This window comes from Pecten maximus, chromosome 10 (genome assembly GCF_902652985.1).
Source record: "Pecten maximus chromosome 10, xPecMax1.1, whole genome shotgun sequence".
In the NCBI taxonomy this organism is placed as follows: Eukaryota; Metazoa; Mollusca; class Bivalvia; order Pectinida; family Pectinidae; genus Pecten; species Pecten maximus.
In genome coordinates this window covers 29,798,840-29,826,552 of record NC_047024.1, presented here as the reverse complement: position 1 = coordinate 29,826,552, position 27,713 = coordinate 29,798,840, and the positions used below count along the sequence as shown (strand labels likewise).

The 27,713-nt window shown below is 39.1% G+C and overlaps 1 protein-coding gene across 1 annotated transcript; it reads right to left on the bottom strand.

Annotated features, from left to right (window-relative positions):
• Window positions 1–12,418: 12,418 nt before the first annotated feature.
• On the bottom strand, window positions 12,419–13,656 carry LOC117336629 (C-type lectin lectoxin-Lio2-like). The gene is made up of 2 exons (XM_033897241.1): window positions 13,515–13,656; window positions 12,419–12,669 (listed from the first exon to the last, which is right to left on the bottom strand). The coding sequence occupies exons 1-2, from the start codon at window positions 13,654–13,656 to the stop codon at window positions 12,419–12,421; spliced, it is 393 nt and encodes a 130-aa protein (XP_033753132.1).
• Between the last annotated feature and the right edge of the window lie 14,057 nt (window positions 13,657–27,713).

The window sequence follows — 27,713 nt, the reverse complement described above, 5'->3', positions numbered from 1 at the left end:
TATCAGTGATTTTTTTTTATTACAAACCGTATTGAGGCCAGCTAGATAGTCAGACTAACACATAGTTTGACGTTTAGATGGCCACTGACTGCCTGATGATGAGTAAACGGTCGGAATATTTAATCATTTAACATTTTATAATAAACTATTGTTAGAGTTTTGCTTTGGGGTGTTCATTAATAGCAATAAGCAATATTTCACATTTTAACACAATTCGTTTGCAACGCGTGTTTTGATTGGATACTGGCCATGTTCCAATCTGCGATATGCCTAGAACTGTGATCAATCATGTCTCACACAAGCCTTATCTGTCGCGCTTAAGCCACGCCCCGTATCTAATCAAAACAATATGGCGTCAATTTCACGAAACTTCAGATTACCTTAATGAGTCGTCACTGAAGGATTATAATGTAGTCTCATGAACAGAAAGTACAGTACCAAATGGAATGTATTTTATTGAATAAACTAGTAAATATTGCTCTTATCGTAATTCATTGTTTGAAACGTTCATTATGGGGACATTTAGCCAAACAAAATAAAAAAAGAAATGGAACAAGTTCACAAAACTTCACATAACGGTTGGGTCTATAGAAACACATATTGTTTTGCATACTGTAGAGAAAATCAAAATATGTCGTTAAATCTTCGGTAACAGAACTTTCACAGCAATCCAACTACACCGCTTCGTCAACATGCAGTTCGTACTCTCGCCAGTATGGGCGTGGCCAAATGACCGAATTGAAAGCTTCTTTCTTATTGGTCAGTTCGCTACAGTACGACAAGTCATTAGCTGGGGTCACATCGTAATTTACAGCGTATACTTGTAGCGATGTAAAACAATGTTACTAAATATTTTAGTTAACGTATTATAATGGGGATAGTACGCTGTTTTGAGTGTCTATGCTATCGGTGAGAACATATCGGTCTCGAGTTCAAACCACATTCCATGTTCTAATTGCCAGTATAGCCACTCAGAACAACGTACTATCCCCTAAATATATTCACTGACCTAATACTTGACAATGGTATTGAAACTAGATTTGATGTGTATCGCCAGTATTAAATGAACTTGGTGTAGTTTATTACATTATCTACATGGTGTTGCATTTCCATGAGGTGAACATGTGGAACTTGCGATTCATTAGTGGTGAAACATACATTTGTCGATTTCATCAAGACCCTCACAATTTCCTGTTGATTATGTTGTTTGGTGATTTATTTGTTAACACTGGCTTTTAATATCTTACTGGATCTCCAGTACCAATCAGGAGAGAAGCCGGATTAGACAATCAAATACTGGTACGAATTACCTGTAAGTTGGAAATTGATTGGAATTGCACGCCTGCTCAAGTGTTCCTAGCAATGCTTTCGTTGAGTATGTTTTTGTGGTTTGTTTTGCTCTCTTATTTTCTTGTGTGCATTTGCGTGTGCAACAATTTTATGTTTAATTAATTATTTATAATTTGGTAAGATTTTACACACATGAACACACCTTCATAAACCACACACACACACACACACACACACACACACACACACACACACACACACGCTGTGTTAAACGTATGACTGATAATGATGTGCAGTACAATCAGGACAGAATTCCAAATAAATCTAAACCGAAAGATAAGTCCAATTTAAAAATGTTCTAATTTACCGTTTGTATATGTATTTTCCTAATCGTCAAAAAAATGTTGAATAAAGATTGCTAATTTCTTCTAATGAAGTGGTAAAACCAGAGATGTAGATAACTTTCACATACATTAAACAAATAGGGGAATTTCACATACGTATTTTCGTCGTTTACGACAGTTACAACCATGTAGATATCCCGTGTTTGTGGTCAGTGAGGCGCAGTTATTGTCGTCTGGATTTGATCCATTACCACTGCAGATGTTGTTGAATTTTACTTTTGGCCATACTGACTGGTTAAAATGTGTCCCGTCAATAAAGACCCACTCACCTTCCAACTTCCGGTCTGTCAGACCAATCCATAAAAATAATCGATCAGATATTTCTGAAATTAAGAAGTAGTCGAATGCATCACAACCAATAAAGTATGTCGTTTTATATGAATGAAGAATCATATCCGTGATTTGGGTCATGTTAAATTGTACATTATTTACCCTACTAATTGTTTTTTTCCAAGACTCGCAATTTGTTTGTTGTCCTTATGATAATAAATGCAGGATTGTTATAGGGGATGCCTTCTTTGGTCGTTTTAACTATCTTTGTGATTTACGTTTTTGTAATGATTACAACAAGCATACCTTCAACAGTCGCACGAAAGCCTTCCATTTGCTCAAAAGATTTAAAGACCAATAGCCTCCCTCCATCACTTTCACATCTTGTATATGCCTCATCCCATGTGCGTCTTTTCATATACATTTTAAAACACAATGATCCGTCTCTGGACAGTCTGTAACCGTAATCTGAACAACCTGCTATAGACAAACACATCCCCAGATGACTAAATATGGTATTGACCACTCAAATAGTATCATGCAAATAGCCAAACAGTTAGAAATAAAACATCTAACAAATGACTAATATGGTATTGATCACTCATAAATTATCATGGAAATAGCCGGACAGTTAGAAATACAACATCTAGAATGTAGTCAAATCAGCTTCAAAACACTTATCAGTCCTTCGTAAAATAAAATTTACTTTAAATAGATTGACAAAATTGTACATTGTTTTTATAAGACCTCTTTTGGAATATGCTTACGAACTATGGGATGAATGTAATAGTATAAATTCAGACAAGTTAGAGAAACTTCAGTTAGAAGCTGCCAGAATTGTCACTGGTCTCCCTATCTTCACAAGTCGACAAAGTTGATATTATGAAACAGGATGGGATACTTTAAGTAATCGTCGTAATGTTAGAAAACTTATTTTATTTTACAAAATACACAATAACCTTACCCCTTCCTATCTACATGACAGTATGCCCAATCCGCTACACACTGTTAGTAATTGCAATTTGAGGAACCAAAATAATTATGTATTCCCAAGAACAAGGCTAACTGTATTTGAAAGATCATTTATGCTTTCTGCAAACGAAAACCGTACTATATTTTTATTAGTCCAAGACTTTATTGGCCATACTAAACGTTTGGATTAATTGATTCAGCTAACATACAATTAACCTAACATCTTGGTGGCATTGTGATACTAAGTTGACATGGTGAACCACGTCCGCATCAGCAGGGAATTTAAAGCTCGGAATTACAGGAGACGGGATCTGTGATGTGGTACAGAAAGAAAGAATAGACATTCATGGCGCGGTGCTATTTGTGTAGTGACTTTCTGGAAGTGTCTAGCGGTCTGCGGTGTACTCTGTCAATTGGCTATCAGGTGGCTATCAGATGCAAACTAATGAATAGGTTGTTTTTAATATGTTATTAACTGATAAAGTTATTAGTTATTACAGCACACGTGCAAAAACTATTTTCCTTCTGTTAAATGAATGTATTTCAATAGTCTATCGAAGCTAATAATCTGTTGGTATATTTTTTTTTTATATTTTCCGGATTGCATACACGTATACATATGAATATGTTAATCAGTAATATAGTCATTTACTCTGATAATTGAAGTTTATTTGTAATACATGCAGCACGTTTCGTGTATATGTGAAGCATTCACTATTGTTGCTGTTAATAACAATGAGTTGAACATTCTATTAGAGCAAGCAATTTAGCTAAATGCACTTAAAAACTTGAAATATATGTATCCCCATAGTTTTACATTGTAAATGAACTCATATTCAATCCAGACATGCGGGTACAGTGACTTCATAATATGACATATGTATAATGGTAAATTTTATCTAGCCATTTAGGACATGTTCATATCATCATCAATTGTCTTTATTATTTTCGGTCATGTTTAAATCAAATCTAGAATGTTTCTCTTTGGAATAGGCAGATCACTGTGAGGTTCGTGATATCGATAGGATGATGATATCAGTAAAACAGCTTAGTTTCTTTATATGTTTTACAACCATTGCGAAACAAGTTTATGACATGGATGGAAGCGCGCGAAGGGTCTTCCTGCGGGAGGAAACCGGAGAATCGAGCCCCGGCCGTCTAGGCCAAATGTGTTACCACTGTGCCACCCGACCACCTACTAGAATCCTCACACTATACTAAGTAAGCATTGGCCTTCGTATTTCTGTTGTTTATACACGATATTACAGGTACCCGGTAAACATAACATATTGATCTAAGTTTGTCTGCAAGGATCGAGCCATTTCATAGACTTAAATTTACAGTCGAAGACACTAAATTCAAATGTTGCACACGTCATTACTCTGATGTTTTACCTCTCATTTAAAAGAACATATACAGTTCAATCATGATTTAACCTATTGGTGAAATATGCCTACCTCCCGTGACTTTGTATACCGTACGTGGACCATTAGGGAATGTCTCGTTACCAATATGTTGTTGGAATCCATTGAACACGTTACACATGTTTGTCGTGACTTCATATTCAAACATGTAACACATCTCCTCCGCTTCACAGAGCATCGCACAGTGACCACGTGACACAACACGTTGCGTCTGTGAGATATGACCAATCATCCCAAAAGGGTCGTTGACGGTATGTCTTGTCCATAGCCTTGATTTTACTCCAATGTAATAGGCAACTAGACACAAAATGAAAATCATGTTAGAGGAGCATTCAGGCTGTGATTGGATGAGAAACTGAATAAGTGCATGTTACAAAGGCTTGAACAACGTTTAATGTTTGATTATATATTTAAGCATTGAACTATTACCAAATGGTAGTATACAGTCGATATGAATACAATTTGGGTGACAGATAAATAGAATGTCAGGGCGACATGAAATACTTTTCAGTCACCCAGTCACCAAAATCCAGTATACATAAGCAACCGGAAACTTTGTCGATACTCCCAATCTTTCACAATTTTTTTTAAATATAAATGCTGGATTTTTAATGTCGCATCTAGCATTTTTGAAAATTCGGAAGCGAGCCCCTGTGAGTTTGACGACATTGACAATTTGATAATTTAAATATAGGTCAAGAATAGCGCTTATACTAATTTGGTGTCGACTTCATTTTTTTAATGATAAAATTTTACTCCCATAACTTATGAAGATGCTTCATTTTTTGTGGTGGCTTATGTAAATAAATGCTAGCATTCGACAGCTCTCTAGGCCGAAAGTAACTGGCGGCCATTGTTTTAACCTACAACACCTTGATCTGTATTCATACAATGACCGAACCACTGTAAATTGTAGTATACAGTCTCATGAATATAATTTGGTTTACTAGCGCAACACAGAATGTAAATATATACATGCATGTATATATTTATAAATCAGTCTCATCACATGGTCGATTCATTTTTTATATAAAAGGTATGTAAAATCGTGTATAAGTTAAAATTTTGTCGTGACAGTTTTCTCGCATGAAGGCAGCTGACATTAGGATCAACAAATATTTATTTCTCTTCAAAACTTTTAAGGTTCCAACAACCTATTCAAGCCTTTCAAAACTATGTATGATATGAATTTGTTATATTTTTCATTCTCCAATGATACAATGTGAGCGGGAAACTACCCATTGGTTACGGTGAATATATGCTGAAATATGCCATGCACACATGCACAAACTACTTCGTTTTAAAGAAAGGTGGCCTGGCGATCAAAGCCATGTATCAGAAGCCCAAAGTCAATTAGACATACTGCTTGCTGGTCACGTCAATTTGCGTGTGCTAACAAAGTGCGACAAATCTTGAAACTTGATCATAATTTGTGTTTTTAATGACCAAATTCATGCCATCGTATATAAGTATTCAGAAACATTATTTCTTTAATTTCCTTTCATCGTCAGTCACATATTCCATAGTCAGAAACGGAGACGAGTGATGCTTTCTGTCGCTTCCATCGCCTGTCGCATATTCCATAGTCAGAAACAGAGACGAGTGATGCTTTCTGTCGCTTCCAAACAGACGAATGAACTGCGTTTTTTTAATTCATAAATGTCGCTATATGTTGCTATAGACAGTATTATACAGAATGTTTCTGTAAACGTATACATTTTAGCGGTTTTCTTCTTCTGGCGCTTTCCATGTATTCCGTTTAATTATGCTAATGAGTTATCTTTGCACTATTTTCTATTGCACGTACAGTAGCAGCACCAATTCACCGTAGCACTGGCCTGTTTTAATACGGTTATGCGCTCAAATTTTTGAGAGTTCCAAAGATGGATCATTTAGAGTAATCAAATATGGGTTCAAATTGTCATTAAAGACATGTTTGGGGTAAATTAATTTCCGGTTTAAAAATATTTACATTTCTCTATTTGGCCTTACCAACGGAATTGACGTTTACACTTCGGTTAACTTTAATCTGGCGCGAAGTTAACATTTGTGAATACATGTATTTATTTTTATGTATGATTTAAATCAAAAGGATGTGTCAATTGAAGCCGTAAATGTTTAAATTACAGTGTATTCCATAGTTATAATAAATGGTGTTATTTTGGAACTATATTCTGTTTACTTTCTCTAGATGACAACCTTTCCAAGCAAATTAGAATCAGCTGTTTTGCTATTCCATCAGTTGTAGGACTGTTCGTCGTATAACGTCGAATGAATAACGATCACTGAGCTTTTAATGTAGTGTAAAAAAAACTGAAAATGTAAAGAAATATTTGTGTGTGGTTTTTTTTAAAATTGTAACAGATATTTCAACATAACGGGCGTCACATGCGTCATTTAAAGTGAATGCTAAAAGTACAGTTTATAATCAAGTTACGAGGGGTGATTGATATGTTGTCTATCATTTTACTCCAGATGCCAAATAACAATTGAAACAATGGAAGCAGCCCGGCTCTCCCTAGCCAAAGAAGGCAAAGACAGTTCCCTGGGATGCAGATGGTATTCTACTGATATATTATCTCTAATAGGGACAAAATCAATGGCATATACTATGCTTCACTTATGAGGCAGTTACGGGAAAGTATAAACTTGTTATTACATCAGAACAATGCTTCTGTTCACAAGTCTGGCATTGTCATGGCTGCCATTCACGATTGTGGCTTTAAATTGATTGAGCACCCGCCTTATTCACCTGATCTTGCTCCATCGACCAGACTTTCATCTATTTCCAAAACTGAAAACAGCTATTTCTGGCAACTACTTTCTTTCCGATGATGACATCATACATGCAGTGGATGACATTTTAGACAGCCAGGAAAAGGAGTTCTATAAAAGTAGCATTGAGGCCTTTAAATACCGCTGCCAAAAGTGTAGATACTGAAGGGGATTATGTTGAAAAATAATAAAATATGTCCGGCAAAATTCAAATCCTTCAATATGAGGCCCACAACATATCAATCAGCCCTCGTAACAACAAAAACAAAGGGGGTGGGGGTGGGGGTGGGGGTGGGGGGGGGGGGGGGGGGGGGGGGGGGGGGGGGGGGGGGGGGTCACTGTATAACATGAAACGCTCGTTGTGTACAAACTTTTATTGTTATCGTGACTGCTATGGAACATAAATACAACGAGTATTGTATGTATCAATGGTACGTTATTGTTGCATTATATAACCACGAAACTTTGTACCTATGATATACATGACATTATATAACCACGAAACTTTGTACCTGTGATATACATGACATTATATAACCACGAAACTTTGAACCTGTGATATACATGACATTATATAACCACGAAACTTTGTACCTATGATATACATGTATATGACGTTATATAACCACGAAACTTTGTACCTATGATATACATGACATTATATAACCACGAAACTTTGTACCTGTGATATACATGACATTATATAACCACGAAACTTTGTACCTATGATATATATGACATTATATAACCACGAAACTTTGTACCTATGATATATATGACATTATATAACCACGAAACTCGTACCTATGATATACATGACATTTGAAAGCTCCAAAGCATGAATGAACGCACACACATTATTAACTACTGTAGCTGCTTGTGATAGATTCGTAAAAAAAAGTAGACATATTCTTTTCTATACAGACAATGGGCAAATAATTCGTCCAATTCCTAAAATGAGCGCTAAGTAGGAGTAAAAACTACCGTTTTGATAGACTTTGGTATATCTCGACTAGGGGACAGAACCCAAAGTCTCACATGGACAAACGCTCAGATAAAGGTGATGCCGTGTCAACATAGGGAAGAATAAAGCAGCTAGCAAGAAGAGGAAATATCAGATCCCCAGCCACCTCCTACGATCATGAAACTGAGACAGCAGGTACAATTATATGCGTCAAATAACATAAAATCAATGTGATGTTTCAATTAACAATACCAAACTTTATTTGTATCTTCTATTGATTATATCGTCTTCCAGCCTATAACGGTGATGTATATATATTTAATTTCCCTACAATAGAATACATTCCTTTCTCTAAAATAGACATGGCTGATAGCGCGTAAAGACGATGGTAAAATCAATTAAATCACACCATTACAAACTTAATTTGATTTATTTACAGGCAAGGACACATAATACCAATACTGGGCACACTATTGTATGCAATGATGTGTGACAATTAACGGTAAAAGATGAAGTTTGCTTCGTTTGTAGGAATGCGTTATACTAATATATTACCAAACTAACAGATTTAATCACATATTCCAGAACGTCGTAGGAATCGAGAATACTTGGTTAGAATAACAGTTTGTGGTCATACTACGTCTAGGTCATTTGAGCCAGTATTCATACCCATTAATGATAATAATGATAATCTGAAGTTTTATATACCGCTATATCACAGCAAAATAGCCGTCTCAAAGCGGCGGTTCACGAATTATCATTCGTGGTTTTGGGGCATTTAACAATTAGTTAATGTCTTTCTCCATTCCCTGGGGATCATACAGCCGGAGCTGCCATTTCGGCGCTTACAGTATACATACGACATTTCTTGCACTCCCCAACCATGTACCCATTTACCGCTGAGTCAACTGAAACACATTGGAGTAACGTATCTTGTCAAAGGATACAACACAGCGCCCGTGCCGGGACTCGAACTTTTGTTTGTTTTTGTTTAACGTCCTATTAACAGCCAGGGTAATTTAAGGACGTGCCAGGTTTTAGAGGTGGAGGAAAGCCGGAGTACCCGGAGATAAACCACCGGCCTACGGTCAGTACCTGGCAACTGCCCCACGTAGGTTTCGAACTCGCAACCCAGAGGTGGAGGGCTAGTGGTAAAGTGTCGGGACACCTTAATTACTCTGCCACCGCGGCCCCGGGACTCGAACTAGCGACCATTCGGTCACGTAGCCCCACTTCCTACCACTAAATCATCGTGATTTCTTCTTATAAGTAATGAAATGGGTTTACCCACATTATATAACCACGAAACAGATTACACATACCACTGTCATATAAAAAAAAATGAAGGTCATATTTTCTATGCAAGCGCCTGTGGGTTTACCTAGGTTATGGTGATACATGCGCCTATACTGTAAAAAGCCCTAGTGCGAGAAAATGCCGCCCGGCGTTCTGCTTAAGAGCTGCAAATGCATTCTAATAGGACCTTCTAAATTTGAATGTTATTGTTTTGCACTGAATAACATAATTACATATTTACAAAACACGGTTGAAGACAATTTTCGAGTTTCGTAATTAAGGATACGTTAAACTACATTGATCAACACTTACTAACATGTATTATATCATGATAGGATTGTACACACAAGAGACTCCCAACTTTAACCTGAATACGAATACAATAACAGTTTAGTTTAGTTTAGTTTATATTAGAAATAGATTAGTTTAGTTTAGTTTAGTTTGTTTAACGCCCTATCAATGATATAAAGATATAAAAGATATAAAAGGGAGGAAGCAAATGAAAACAAAATACAACAAGTAATAAAGTGATTATAGAATGTAACCAACAAATCATATATAATTTCTATGTAAGTAAAAAAGCTGATTGATATATATAGCGTGGTAACGTGACAAAAGAAATGCAGCTGAGATGACAGAGCTTTTTACATGATGTTTTAATATGATTCTTTTGTATTCAAAGATGATAAGATGTACCATTATTTGAATATAAATTTTTTTTTCAAAAAATAGAAATGAATCATGTTAGTGCTTGATGGCATATTGATCAGGCTAACATTGACATTTTATGACGGCTCATATTAGCAGGTTTTATATATCGATACTTACCAACTTATAGAAAGGTTGTGTCTAACTTCTGATCATTTAAAATAAGACGTAAAGAGGAACAATGTATGTGTTCTTAATTCTAAATGCTTTCCTTAACATAGGAGCTTATCTTATTCGTGATATAGAATGGTATTTAAGATACAATACATTCGTAACTGTCCGTCAGTGTTTCCAGATATCTGGCTTCATAGAAGAGTACTGGAATGTCGAAAAAAGCTGTATGTCGATATTAAGATACAGAAATTAAATCAAACATCTATTTTATCATTCGTGAATGTTCTTTGAAAATTGAGTAGTTTTTGTTTGCAGATTTTACATTTACTTACCAGTTAAAAACAAAGAGGACACCCATCGACACCGCCCTGATAGAATCATCTTTGTGTTGAAGAGAAGAGAATCTGGGGGTTTTGAATAAATAAGTCTATGTACGTAACGTTAACTTAGATATGAGAATAACGATTTGTTGGTAGATCGTTTTATTGACTGAATAATACGGAATACTTGCTAAGTAGGAAGATCAAGGGTGCTAAACCTGATACATTGTTCAATGAATCACTAAAAACCTATAAACATTCATGTCAAAATCCATATTATTTCATAAACTGTACTCTAAGACCTTAGCATCACAGACGAGTCCTATAAGGACAAAACTTGTTTTTGATGCTGTTAATTTTCGCTCTATGTTATCTTAGCTCTCAATTTGTACTGAACGGTGGTTTTATCTTGTTTTGTGCCAACCTTTAACATTAATTAAGTATTAAGCATAGCTAGACAGTAATGTAACAGATACTACTAATATTTCGTTCGGACTATGGTAACAACACAATGTCAGAAAAATAGCCATTCATTGGTAGTGAGGCAGCTTCCAACCCTCCGAATAATATTCTTAAGCTGCCAAACACGATGTTCGCCGATTGTTAAAAATCTCCCCCTTGGGCTGAGATTTCCCCTGTTTCGTCCCAAAATGGTGGACGGTTGTATTATTCCCTAATTTAATAATTCAGGTGCAGTTTTGCTGCAATATTGATATCGGCTTGTCGTTTGAATAGCCACCATGGAAAGACTGACTTGATGCTAGGTGGTAACCAACGAGAAATTATTTGAAAGCGACAAATACACAATAAATATATTGTTTGTCCACGATGATACGAGGCTATTCAAATAATTGTTACAGTATCATAAACAACAACAAGAGACTTGGTACACTACGTTGCTACTTTTAATGATTTTGTAGTAAATGAAATGACAAGGTTTTGCAATATTTCAAACAAAAGAAAAGTTTATACACATACTAAATATATCAAAAGCTTAATTGTCATAATAATTGAATATTGAAAATTGATCAAAACAAAAATGCATCCTCCTTACAACGCTGAAAAACCGCAGACAAGTTATTTTCGATACAGTAGTTAATAAACAAATATTACAATAATTATATCATTGTACAGCAACTATCAATATATACAACTATCAATACTAAAGTTGAAGTCAATCAATGTTCATGGAATAATATTGTATAATTGTGACAGAAAGTGCATGGAACACTACCTTTTGTCTGCCATTTTATTTGAAATTAAGTATCAATGTACAGTGTCGTTGTAACATTGTTTATTATTTAATAAAAGCATTGTAGAAAACATCCTTTGTGTGTTATCCTAATAGCAATTATATAAATATATATATTAACATCAGTAAGTACAATATCACTTAATGTTTTGTGTGCTATCCTAACAGCAATTATAAAAATATACATATTAACATCAGTAAGTACAGTATCACTTAATGGAACAATAGTTGCATGAAATATTACTTTTTATGCATCATAGTGCATTATGATTCAGTTTATGAAAACAATTTGAAAGTAGTCCTAGAGCCGTTATGATCCAATGAACGGGAACAAAGTTGTCATTGAATGTTCATTAATGTTGCATAGGCACATATTTCTAGCGTTGTGTAATGTCACACATGATAAATTGGGTCTTCTCTTTAATAAGGAGTTTCTCGTTTAAATGGATATCCCTTTTGAACAGTTTGGAAATTATTTGAACCTGGAAAAGCGACCCACACTAGGTTGCAAATAAACTTTCTACCAATGTGTACCAAAATGTGTTCCCCAGTCATGGTGGTTCCCTGTGAAAGCTGGAAAGTTCTTTTCATTACTTTTTAAAAGACATCTGCTCTCCGTTTGGTATGATTCAAAGTAACTGTGGTCGTTCACAAACAAAGAGACTGGCAAGCTTAAAATTGTCGTCGGTCAGATATTTGCGAATCCGACTAATTGATCCACAGTCAGCAGTGTTCACCTCTTCCGGGTATGTAGAGCTTTCACCATTGAAATCTATCAGACTCCAGATCGAGGAGTTGAAAGTTGTTCCATCTAGCCACTTCCAGATACTGTTCTTTCCATGAACTGTCAAACCTATCCATACTTTCCTGTAAAGGTTACCTGTAATGTTGTGTACGAAAGATTGGTTTTTCATTATGTAACATCCTATCAACAGCTAAGGCCATTCAAGAACATCCCCCCCCCCCCCCCCCCCCCCCCCCCCCCCCCCCCTCTATGTTTGTTTTGCAAAATACGTGCGTTTGGTGTTTGCCTCTTTGAATAAAGATTTAGAAATAAGTACATATGTTACATATTGATCAAGTCTGCCTCACATAGCTTCTTAAACCAAGTGTACAGAAATACAAGAAAAAAATTAGCAAAATCAAACTAGGACAAAACAAACGTTACAATGAAGGACGAGAGAAGGTACCCTCAACCAAGTCTTATTCAATTTGCTCAATTAATGACATTGGGTCAAACATTTGTCACCATTACATTGACAACGGCTGAACCAGTGCCCCGCCCCCAAAACGTGTAAACGTTTTAATCAGGAGGGACAGCTACCATATTTCTGCTTCAGGCCAAAAGTGAGGCAGAATCAAGGAAGACATTAGGAAGAGGAGAGTTGTTAAGAAAGAGGAGAAGATTACGATCATGCAATCGGCTCAATAGGCAGAGTTCTTACGCACTACCAGCAGGACTCAAATACCTCAGATACGGAGGTGCATGTATTAAACAAGTTAAACCTCAAATTGATTATCATCTACTCTTTTATATTCTGTTATTTCAACAATCTGTATTGGGAAAGACGGAAAGGACAGAATTGTCTTGGCTGCAAACGGGAAAATCGGATCTTAATATCATACGAAATTCAATCAGTGTTTACCGGTCTATGAACTAATTGATGTAAATCGTTTTGATATACGAGTTATCATTGGGTATCTGCTAACGACTTAAAAGCTTACCTTGTTCCAGATTCATTAGCGTTTCAGTTTGTTTGGAGTTCTTCAATACGACAAGTCTGCCCTCTTCCTCTTCACATTTGGTCTTAGCGTCATGCCACGTCAGTTTCTTCTCAAACATCTCGAAACAAAGACCTGCATCCATATCGTGTATGTATCCGGATAGCTCGCAATCTGTGTAAAGTAGAAGTCAGATTTGAAAACTATTAAGTAATATATTTGTTTATCTTCAGCTTTCGAATTATGGACCGACAGCTTGCATAACCATAGTATGAGGCTGATCTGACTACTGTTTATGACCTAGGCAGATGCACGTTGGTGATGATCATGGAAAAATTTCATAGTCGACATAAAGATCTCATCTGGAAAAATTATCTTTCCTTAGGCGATATGAGGTCAGACGTGTTCATTTGAATTATGAATTAACCCGGATTTGACCTAGATTTGTATGACGGGTGTCGTCGTGACCTAGATTTGTATGACGGGTGTCGTCGTGACCTAGATTTGTATGACAGGTGTCGTCGATAAAGCAGAAGACGGCTACTCTGCCGGAATACCTGGTCTGATTCTCCTAATACATTTCGAGGGGTCGCCATACAAATAAAGCAAAGAGAGTCTAGCACATGCACATAGTAAGCGAATGTGGTCTAACGAAGAAGTTTCCTTTAGATTTGCGCCCCGATCGGAAAAAAGTCGCCGTGGCAAATGTTCTATACGAATAGTAAACTAGATTTAATTTTGAAAATTAAAGACCATATTCCGTGTGCCATAAATTCAATTACATTGTTCGCCATATCGGATTTCCCAAAACAAATGTGCCTCTTTTGAATGTCTTAAAAAAAAAGTACACTGTACTCTTTTTATTTAAATTATGTGGTTTGAAGTGTTCTGTTTAACTTGTCAATCAAGAGGAATGGGAACTTTTCTGACTCTTCTGAATCGTCAAAGCTGTCTACGTGCTCTATTACATGTATGTGTTTAACTGCAGATTAAATGGAAAAGAATGAAAGAAACAAGGGAACTTCCGAACAGTTAAACAAATGAACGGAAACTTACGTTAAACGATAGCCCAATAGTTTTTTTTCCGACATACAGGTTTACGAAAATGGCCGAAAAGGAGCCACATGTGTTTGCTGTCACTTGGTACACCGGGGACATTATGTATAAGGTAAATCGACAGTGAATTACACTGTAGGAGGTTTGTTGGTTTTTGGAAGGAAAATTAAGAAAAATAAATTACTTCGTAGTGTAGTATGTCGAATAATAGTACATTGTTGACTATGCTGTCGGAAACCGTACTTAAGTGTTTCGGTATTGTGAAAGACAGCTGTCAGATTGTTGATATTGCCGAAAATACATATGGCACGTGACACAAAATATATACCAAGAAAAAATACGTATTTATTAGAAAATTGTAGAATCTATATGAATCAAGGGTGCAATTTTTTCCTGACAGAATTAAAATGTTGAAATAATCGGAAAAATCAATTCTTGAAAAAACGATACTCGATACTGGTACACATTTGTTATTATGCCGAAAATACAAAAGCTCCGAGACCTATCAAAATATCTCGAGTGTGAGTTTGGTAAATTGCATGTTGTATAGTGACAACAGTGACAATTTTATTATATATGGAGAATATCTACTCACTTGAAATTCCCTTATACGCCAAAAAGGGAGTCCATGATGACAGTTGCGTTGTCTTCGGGGAGGATATTCCAGAGTAGAGACGACAAATAGTGGTTTGTTCAATGAACTCGAACATAAAGCACATGAAGACTTGCATCAAACAATGTGCAGCACATTGTTGAATAGATATGGTATCTAAGGTAAGGATGACGTCACCACACACCTGTTCAGGAAGCAGGACATCCCTTTTCTCCCAGATCCCAGCTATTATTGGAAATGCCATCATTTCTGTCAATGTGAAAGAGTGCGAAAGAAATTTTTTGGACTGGATTTTTTTAAATTTCGTACATTGTGTTATACGATATAAATTAAGCTGTGTAAAATACATGTACTGCATATTTGGTAATATTTACGTGGTATTTAATTTCGCTATATTCGCGGTCATTTCATGTAGCACGAAAACATACCCATCAAATGTTTATACATACAAAGAATTGCATAGAAGTGTTAACTATAGAATGAGGGGCCGCGGTGGCCGAGTGGTTAAGATGTACCGACACTTTAACACTAGCCCTCCACCACTGGGTTGCGAGTTCGAAACCTACGTGGGGCTGTTGCCAGGTACTGACCGTAGGCCGGTGGTTTTTCTCCGGGTACTTCGGCTTTCCTCCACCTCCAAAACCTGGCACGTCCTTAATTGACCCTGGCTGTTAATAGGACGTTAAACTGCTTACAATGCGTGATTGCGGGAAATTTAATATCTGCGAACTAGGTACGACTTAGACAACCGCGAAAATTGAACCCCGTGAAATTAAACAAATATACATGTATATGGTTTTTAAATGAAATAATAGGTAAAACACTAACAATAAGGATGAAGAAGAGGTGTGAAGTAGACCAATGACTGACATTAGATAAGTATCCTTTATACTACCAGGGTACGTTGATTAAAACAAAAAACAACTAAGTACATCTCTAAAGGAGATTATGATCAGATAAATCCCCGATCCTATCGAAATTCAAAAACTTCCATCGAAACAGAACGAACTTGAAGATGTTGCAAGTACAGTGGACACACGGAAGTTTTCTACATCTTAGTTCCTTCTCGGAGGCCCCGCTTCATTACCTCATTAAAAAAAACAATAATTATATTTCAAAAGATACAAATTACATATATATAATTTGATCTGTAAATTAAGATGTTTGCTACTGATTATACAAGTGAAACTATGTGTCGCTGGTCAAACAGTCAACCAAGATAAAAATGATATATATAATTCCTTCAATTCTTCTGGATTTGTCAAGTGGCGTTTGAAATTAAATATTGATGTCGTACTACGGACACCAATCACGAAATTAACTTCATTTTGTAACCCGTTCATTTATTCGATTACATGTCTACGAGTATTCCAAATCATCAGGGATGTTTACTTACCAGAATTGTGGACGCCCGAAGCTATTTAGTAAGGCCCTCCACTCTCTATGTCCGTGAAGGTTTTGTTTCAGACTTTATCAATATGTGTACAAGTTACACAGTACAGAAATATTAAATAATGAGGATTTAAACAAAGTTCAAAAGTAACAACAATGCCTGCAAGTTACCACCAGCTACATTCACGAACCATGTTTCCAGACACATTTCCCCACTCGTTCCCCACCAAGTACACAGACTCTGTTAAACACTGTACACGCAATTAAACACAGTAATAACACCAGACCGTTACCAATAGTTTAAACATACACAACAAATGTTAACCAGACCTAAAAGTACTTACACCAGTACGTTAACACAACTAGTACACCAAAATTTACCAGATAAGGTTACAACAAATTCACCAGAAACAACAACAACACAATGTTACACACCAGTGAGGCCCCATACAGTGCATACAGACAACATTTAACACCCAGACTACATTAAACAACTAGGTTTCACGACAACATGAACAGCCTGTACACACCAACAAATGTTAAACCCAACCGAGTTCACACAAAATGTTACACACCAGACACAATTACAACTAAGTTACCCCAACTACAGTTACAACCAACACATGTTACACCAGAATGTTACCCCGAACATTTACCACCGTTCACCCAGCAATTTTACAGACACAATGTTACAAAGACACAGTACACAAACTGTTAAAACAGACTAGTTTACACACCAGACGTTAACCCAGAATCCACTGTTTTAAAAACCAACAACACATGGTTAAACTAAACATTTACCACATCGACTTGTTACACAGCAGACTACAGTTACACACCAGACTATTTTACACACCGACTAATGTTAACACCAGACTACATGTTACACACCAGATCACATGTTACACACCAACTCATGTTACACACCAGCTACATGTACACACCAGACACATGTTACACATCAGACCATGTTACACACCAGACACATGTTACACACCAGACACATGTTACCAAACATACTAATGTTACACACCAGCTACGTTACAACCCAGACACGACATGTTACACCAACTACAGGTTACAACACAGATCACATGTTACACAACAGACACATGTTACACACCAGACTACATGTTACACACCAGACTACATGTTTCACACCAGACTACATGTTACACCAGACACATGTTACAACCAGACTACATGTTACACACAACTAACCACGTTACACAACCGACCTACATGTTACACACAGACTACATGTTACACACAGACTACATGTTACACACCAGACTACATGTTACACACCAGACCACATGTTACACACCAGACAACATGTTACACACCAGACTACATGTTACACACCAGACAACATGTTACACACCAGACTATATGTTACACACCAGACTACAGGTTACACACCAGACAACATGTTACACACCAGACTACAGGTTACACACCAGACCACATGTTACACACCAGACTACAGGTTACACACCAGACCACATGTTACACACCAGACTACAGGTTACCCCACTACAGTAACACACATGTTACACACCAGACTACAGGTTACACACCAGACACATGTTACACACCAGACTACAGTTAAAACACCAGACAATGTTACACACCAGACTACATGTTACACACCAGACCACATGTTACACACCAGACTACATGTTACACACCAGACGACATGTTACACACCAGACTACAGGTTACACACCAGACTACAGGTTACACACCAGACTACAGGTTACACACCAGACCACATCTTACACAACAGACTACAGGTTACACACCAGACTACATGTTACACACCAGACCACATGTTACACACCAGACTACAGGTTACACACCAGACTATATGTTACACACCAGACTACATGTTACTCACCAGACTACATGTTACACACCAGACTACATGTTACACACCAGACTACATGTTACACACCAGACTACATGTTACACACCAGACTACAGGTTACACACCAGACTACATGTTACACACCAGACAACATGTTACACAACAGACTACATGTTACACACCAGACTACATGTTACTCACCAGACCACATGTTACACAACAGACTACATGTTACACACCAGACAACATGTTACAACACAGACTACATGTTACACACCAGACCACATGTTACACACCAGACTACATGTTACACACCAGACTACATGTTACACACCAGACTACATGTTACACACCAGACTACATGTTACACACCAGACTACATGTTACACACCAGACTACATGTTACACACCAGACCACATGTTACACACCAGACCACATGTTACACACCAGACTACATGTTACACACCAGACAACATGTTACACACCAGACTACATGTTACACACCAGACTACATGTTACACACCAGACTACATGTTACACACCAGACTACATGTTACACACCAGACTACATGTTACACACCAGACTACATGTTACACACCAGACTACATGTTACACACCAGACTACATGTTACACACCAGACTACATGTTACACACCAGACTACATGTTACACACCAGACAACATGTTACACACCAGACTACATGTTACACACCAGACTACAGGTTACACACCAGACTACAGGTTACACACCAGACTACATGTTACATACCAGACCACATGTTACACACCAGACTACAGGTTACACACCAGACAACATGTTACACACCAGACTACAGGTTACACACCAGACTACATGTTACACACCAGACTACAGGTTACAACCAGACGCATGTTACACACCAGACTACAGGTTACACACCAGACTACATGTTACACACCAGACTACAGGTTACACACCAGACCACATGTTACACACCAGACTACAGGTTACACACCAGACCACATGTTACACACCAGACTACAGGTTACACACCAGACAACATGTTACACACCAGACTACATGTTACACACCAGACTACATGTTACACACCAGACTACATGTTACACACCAGACTACATGTTACACACCAGACTACAGGTTACACACCAGACCACATCTTACACACCAGACTACAGGTTACACACCAGACTACATGTTACACACCAGACCACATGTTACACATCAGACTACATGTTACACACCAGACCACATGTTACACACCAGACTACATGTTACACACCAGACCACATGTTACACACCAGACTACATGTTACACACCAGACTACAGGTTACACACCAGACTACATGTTACACACCAGACTACGTGTTACACACCAGACTGCAAGTTACACACCAGACTACAGGTTACACACCAGACTACATGTTACACACCAGACTACATGTTACACACCAGACCACATGTTACACACCAGACTACATGTTACACACCAGACTACAATGTTACACACCAGACTACAGGTTACACACCAGACTACATGTTACACACCAGACTACATGTTACACAACAGACTACATGTTACACACCAGACTACATGTTACACACCAGACTACAGGTTACACACCAGACTACATGTTACACACCAGACTACATGTTACACACCAGACTACATGTTACACACCAGACTACATGTTACACACCAGACTACATGTTACACACCAGACCACATGTTACACACCAGACCACATGTTACACACCAGACTACATGTTACACACCAGACTACATGTTACACACCAGACTACATGTTACACAACAGACTACATGTTACACACCAGACAACATGTTACACACCAGACTACATGTTACTCACCAGACCACATGTTACACAACAGACTACATGTTACACACCAGACAACATGTTACACACCAGACTACATGTTACACACCAGACTACAGGTTACACACCAGACTACAGGTTACACACCAGACTACATGTTACACACCAGACCACATGTTACACACCAGACTACAGGTTACACACCAGACTACATGTTACACACCAGACTACATGTTACACACCAGACTACAGGTTACACACCAGACTACATGTTACACACCAGACTACAGGTTACACACCAGACTACATGTTACACACCAGACTATATGTTACACACCAGACTACAGGTTACACAACAGACTACATGTTACACACCAGACTACATGTTACACACCAGACTACATGTAACACACCAGACTACATGTTACACACCAGACTACAGGTTACACACCAGACTACATGTTACACACCAGACCACATGTTACACACCAGACTACATGTAACACACCAGACTACAGGTTACACACCAGACTACATGTTACACACCAGACCGCATGTTACAAACCAGACGACATGTTACACACCAGACTACATGTTACACACCAGACTACATGTTACACACCAGACCACATGTTACACACCAGACCGCAGGTTACACACCAGACCACATGTTACACACCAGACCACATGTTACACACCAGACCACATGTTACACACCAGACCGCAGGTTACACACCAGACCACATGTTACACACCAGACCACATGTTACACACCAGACTACAGGTTACACACCAGACTACAGGTTACACACCAGACTACAGGTTACACACCAGACTACATGTTACACACCAGACCACATGTTATACACCAGACTACAGGTTACACACCAGACTACATGTTACACACCAGACTACATGTTACACACCAGACTACATGTTACACACCAGACTACATGTTACACACCAGACTACAGGTTACACACCAGACTACAGGTTACACACCAGACTACATGTTACACACCAGACCACATGTTACACACCAGACTACAGGTTACACACCAGACTACATGTTACACACCAGACTACATGTTACACACCAGACTACAGGTTACAAACCAGACCACATGTTACACATCAGACCACATGTTATACACCAGACTACATGTTACACACCAGACTACAGGTTACAAACCAGACCACATGTTACACATCAGACCACATGTTACACACCAGACTACATGTTACACACCAGACTACATGTTACACACCAGACTACATGTTACACACCAGACCACATGTTACACAACAGACTACATGTTACACACCAGACCACATGTTACACACCAGACTACAGGTTACACACCAGACTACATGGTTATACACCAGACTACAGGTTACACACCAGACTACAGGTTACACACCAGACTACATGTTACACACCAGACTACATGTTACACACCAGACCACATGTTACACACCAGACTACATGTTACACACCAGACCGCATGTTACACACCAAATCGCATGTTACACACCAGACTACATGTTACACACCAGACTACATGTTACTCACCAGACCACATGTTACACAACAGACTACATGTTACACACCAGACCAGATGTTACACACCAGACTACATGTTACACACCAGACTACATGTTACACAACAGACTACATGTTACACACCAGACCACATGTTACACACCAGACTACATGTTACACACCAGACTACATGTTACACACCAGACTACAGGTTACACAACAGACTACAACTTACACACCAGACTACATGTTACACACCAGACCACATCTTACACAACAGACTACATGTTACACACCAGACTACATGTTACACACCAGACTACATGATACACACCAGACCACATGTTACACACCAGACTACATGTTACACACCAGACTACATGTTATACACCAGACTACATGTTACAAACCAGACTACATGTTACAAACCAGACTACATGATACACACCAGACCACATGTTACACACCAGACTACATGTTACACACCAGACCACATGTTACACAACAGACTACATGTTACACACCAGACCACATGTTACACACCAGACCACATGTTACACACCAGACTACAGGTTATACACCAGACTACATGTTACACACCAGACCACATGTTACACACCAGACTACATGTTACACACCAGACTGTAAGTTACACACCAGACTACATGTTACACACCAGACTACAGGTAACACACCAGACTACATGTTACACACCAGACTACAAGTTACACACCAGACTACATGTTACACACCAGACTACATGTTACACACTAGACCACATGTTACACACCAGAATACATGTTACACACCAGACCGCATGTTACACACCAGACCACTTGTTACACACCAGACCACATGTTATACACCACACTACAGGTTACACGCCAGACTACATGTTACACACCAGACCACATGTTACACACCAGACTACAGGTTACACACCAGACTACAGGTTACACGCCAGACTACATGTTACACACCAGACCACATGTTACACACCAGACCACATGTTACACAGCAGACCACATGTTACACACCAGACTACAGGTTACACGCCAGACTACATGTTACACACTAGACCGCATGTTACACACCAGACTGTAAGTTACACACCAGACTACATGTTACACACCAGACTACAGGTAACACACCAGACTACATGTTACACACGAGACTACAAGTTACACACCAGACTACATGTTACACACCAGACTACATGTTACACACTAGACCGCATGTTACACACCAGACTACATGTTACACACCAGATCGCATGTTACACACCAGACCACATGTTACACACCAGACCACATGTTATACACCACACTACAGGTTACACGCCAGACTACATGTTACACACCAGACCACATGTTACACACCAGACTACATGTAACACACCAGACTACAGGTTACACACCAGACGACATGTTACACACCAGACCGCATGTTACAAACCAGACGACATGTTACACACCAGACTACATGTTACACACCAGACTACATGTTACACACCAGACCACATGTTACACACCAGACCGCAGGTTACACACCAGACCACATGTTACACACCAGACCACATGTTACACACCAGACCACATGTTACACACCAGACCGCAGGTTACACACCAGACCACATGTTACACACCAGACCACATGTTACACACCAGACTACAGGTTACACACCAGACTACAGGTTACACACCAGACTACAGGTTGCACACCAGACTACATGTTACACACCAGACCACATGTTATACACCAGACTACAGGTTACACACCAGACTACATGTTACACACCAGACTACATGTTACACACCAGACTACATGTTACACACCAGACTACATGTTACACACCAGACTACAGGTTACACACCAGACTACAGGTTGCACACCAGACTACATGTTACACACCAGACCACATGTTACACACAAGACTACAGGTTACACACCAGACTACATGTTACACACCAGACTACATGTTACACACCAGACTACAGGTTACAAACCAGACCACATGTTACACATCAGACCACATGTTATACACCAGACTACATGTTACACACCAGACTACAGGTTACAAACCAGACCACATGTTACACATCAGACCACATGTTACACACCAGACTACATGTTACACACCAGACTACATGTTACACACCAGACTACAGGTTACACACCAGACCATGTTACACACCAGACCACATGTTACACAACAGACTACATGTTACAAACCAGACCACATGTTACACACCAGACTACAGGTTACACACCAGACTACAGGTTATACACCAGACTACAGGTTACACACCAGACTACAGGTTACACACCAGACTACATGTTACACACCAGACTACATGTTACACACCAGACCACATGTTACACACCATTCTACATGTTACACACCAGACCGCATGTTACACACCAAATCGCATGTTACACACCAGACTACATGTTACACACCAGACTACATGTTACTCACCAGACCACATGTTACACAACAGACTACATGTTACACACCAGACCAGATGTTACACACCAGACTACATGTTACACACCAGACTACATGTTACACAACAGACTACATGTTACACACCAGACCACATGTTACACACCAGACTACATGTTACACACCAGACTACATGTTACACACCAGACTACAGGTTACACAACAGACTACAACTTACACACCAGACTACATGTTACACACCAGACCACATCTTACACAACAGACTACATGTTACACACCAGACTACATGTTACACACCAGACTACATGATACACACCAGACCACATGTTACACACCAGACTACATGTTACACACCAGACTACATGTTATACACCAGACTACATGTTACACACCAGACTACATGTTACAAACCAGACTACATGTTACACACCAGACTACATGTTACACACCAGACTACATGTTACACACCAGACCACATGTTACACACCAGACTACATGTTACACACCAGACCACATGTTACACACCAGACTACATGTTACACACCAGACTACAGGTTATACACCAGACTACATGTTACACACCAGACCACATGTTACACACCAGACTACATGTTACACACCAGACTGTAAGTTACACACCAGACTACATGTTACACACCAGACTACAGGTACACACCAGACTACATGTTACACACCAGACTACAGCTACACACCAGACTACATGTTACACACCAGACTACAGTTACACACCAGACTACATGTTACACACCAGACTACATGTTACACACCAGACCGTGTTACACCCCAGACACAGACACAGCAAACCAGACTACATGTTACACACCAACAGTTCACCCAGACCACAGTTATACCCACCACTACAGGTTACACCCAGACTACATGTTACACACCAGACCACATGTTACACAACAGACAAACAGTGTTACACACCAGACTACATGTTACACACCAGACTACATGTTACACACCAGACTACATGTTACACACCAGACCACATGTTACACACCAGACTACATGTTACACACCAGACTACATGTTACACACCAGACTACATGTTACACACCAGACTACATGTTACACACCAGACTACAGGTTACACACCAGACTACATGTTACACACCAGACTACATGTTACACACCAGACTACATGTTACACACCAGACTACATGTTACACACCAGACTACAGGTTACACACCAGACTACATGTTACACACCAGACTACATGTTACACACCAGACTACATGTTACACACCAGACTACATGTTACACACCAGACTACATGTTACACACCAGACTACATGTTACACACCAGACTACATGTTACACACCAGACCACATGTTACACACCAGACACATGTTACACACCATACTACAGGTACACACCAGACTACATGTTACACACTAGACCGACATGTTACACACCAACTACAGGTTACACCCCAGACTACAGGTTAACAACAACACCAGACTACATGGTTACACACCAGCTACATGTTACATCACCAGACTACATGTTACACACCAGACCACATGTTACACACCAGACTACATGTTACACACCAGACCACATGTTACACACCAGACCACATGTTACACACCAGACTACAGGTTACACACCAGACTACATGTTACAACACCAGACCGCATGTTACACACCAAATCGCATGTTACACACCAGACTACATGTTACACACCAGACTACATGTTACACACCAGACTACATGTTACACACCAGACTACATGTTACACACCAGACTACATGTTACACACCAGACTACATGTTACACACCAGACTACATGTTACAAACCAGACTACATGTTACACACCAGACCACATGTTACACACCAGACTACATGTTACACACCAGACCACATGTTACACAACAGACTACAGGTTACACACCAGACTACATGTTACACACCAGACTACATGTACACACCGACTACGTGTTACACACCCAGACTGCAATGTTACACACAGATACGTACACACCAGATACAGTTACACACCGATACAGTTACACACCAGACCACATGTTACACACCAGACCACATGTTACACACCAGACTACATGTTACAAACCAGACTACATGTTAACACCCAGACTACATGTTACACAAGACAAGGTACCACAGCTATGTTACACAACAGACCACATGTTCACACCAACACAGGTACACCCAGACTACATGTTACACACCAGACTACATGTTACACCCAGACTACATGTACACAACAGACCACATGTTAAAACACCAGACCATGTTCACCAGACTACGGTTACACACCAGACTACATGTTACACACAGACTACATGTTACACACCAGACACATGTTACCACCAGACTACATGTTACAAACCAGACTACATGTTACACACCAGACTACAGGTTACACACCAGACTACATGTTACACACCAGACCACATGTTACACACCAGACCACATGTTACACACCAGACCACATGTTACACACCAGACTACAGGTTACACGCCAGACCACATGTTACACACCAGACCACATGTTACACACCAGACTACATGTTACACACCAGACCGCATGTTACACACCAGACCGCATGTTACACACCAGACTACATGTTGCACACCAGACTACATGTTACACACCAGACCACATGTTACACAACAGACTACATGTTACACACCAGACTACACGTTACACACCAGACTACATGTTACACACCAGACTAAATGTTACACAACAGACTACATGTTACACACCAGACCACATGTTACACACCAGACTACATTTTACACACCAGACTACATGTTACACACCAGACTACAGGTTACACAACAGACTACAGCTTACACACCAGACTACATGTTACACACCAGACCGAATGTTACACAACAGACTACATGTTACACACCAGACCACATGTTACACACCAGACCACATGTTACACACCAGACCACATGTTACACACCAGACTACATGTTACACACCAGACTAGATGTTACACACCAGACCGCATGTTACTCACCAGACCACATGTTACACACGAGACTACATGTTACATACCAGACCACATGTTACACACCAGACTACAGGTAACACAACAGACTACATGTTACACACCAGACTACATGTTACACACCAGACCACATGTTACACGCCAGACTACATGTTACACACCAGACTACATGTTACACACCAGACCGCATGTTACACACCAGACTACATGTTACACACCAGACCACATGTTACACACCAGACTACATGTTACACACCAGACTGTAAGTTACACAACAGACTACATGTTACACACCAGACTACAGGTAACACACCAGACTACATGTTACACACCAGACTACAAGTTACACACCAGACTACATGTTACACACCAGACTACATGTTACACACTAGACCGCATGT

What these genes read in the sequence shown, in the direction of transcription:
- LOC117336629 (XM_033897241.1), bottom strand. Translation starts at nt 13,656, where the DNA reads ATGGATGCAGGTCTTTGTTTCGAGATGTTTGAGAAGAAACTGACGTGG. An exon ending in GCTAATGAATCTGGAACAAG is followed by an intron (nt 12,670 to 13,514) that starts GTAAGCTTTTAA and finishes ACAACATTACAG; the next exon opens with GTAACCTTTACAGGAAAGTA.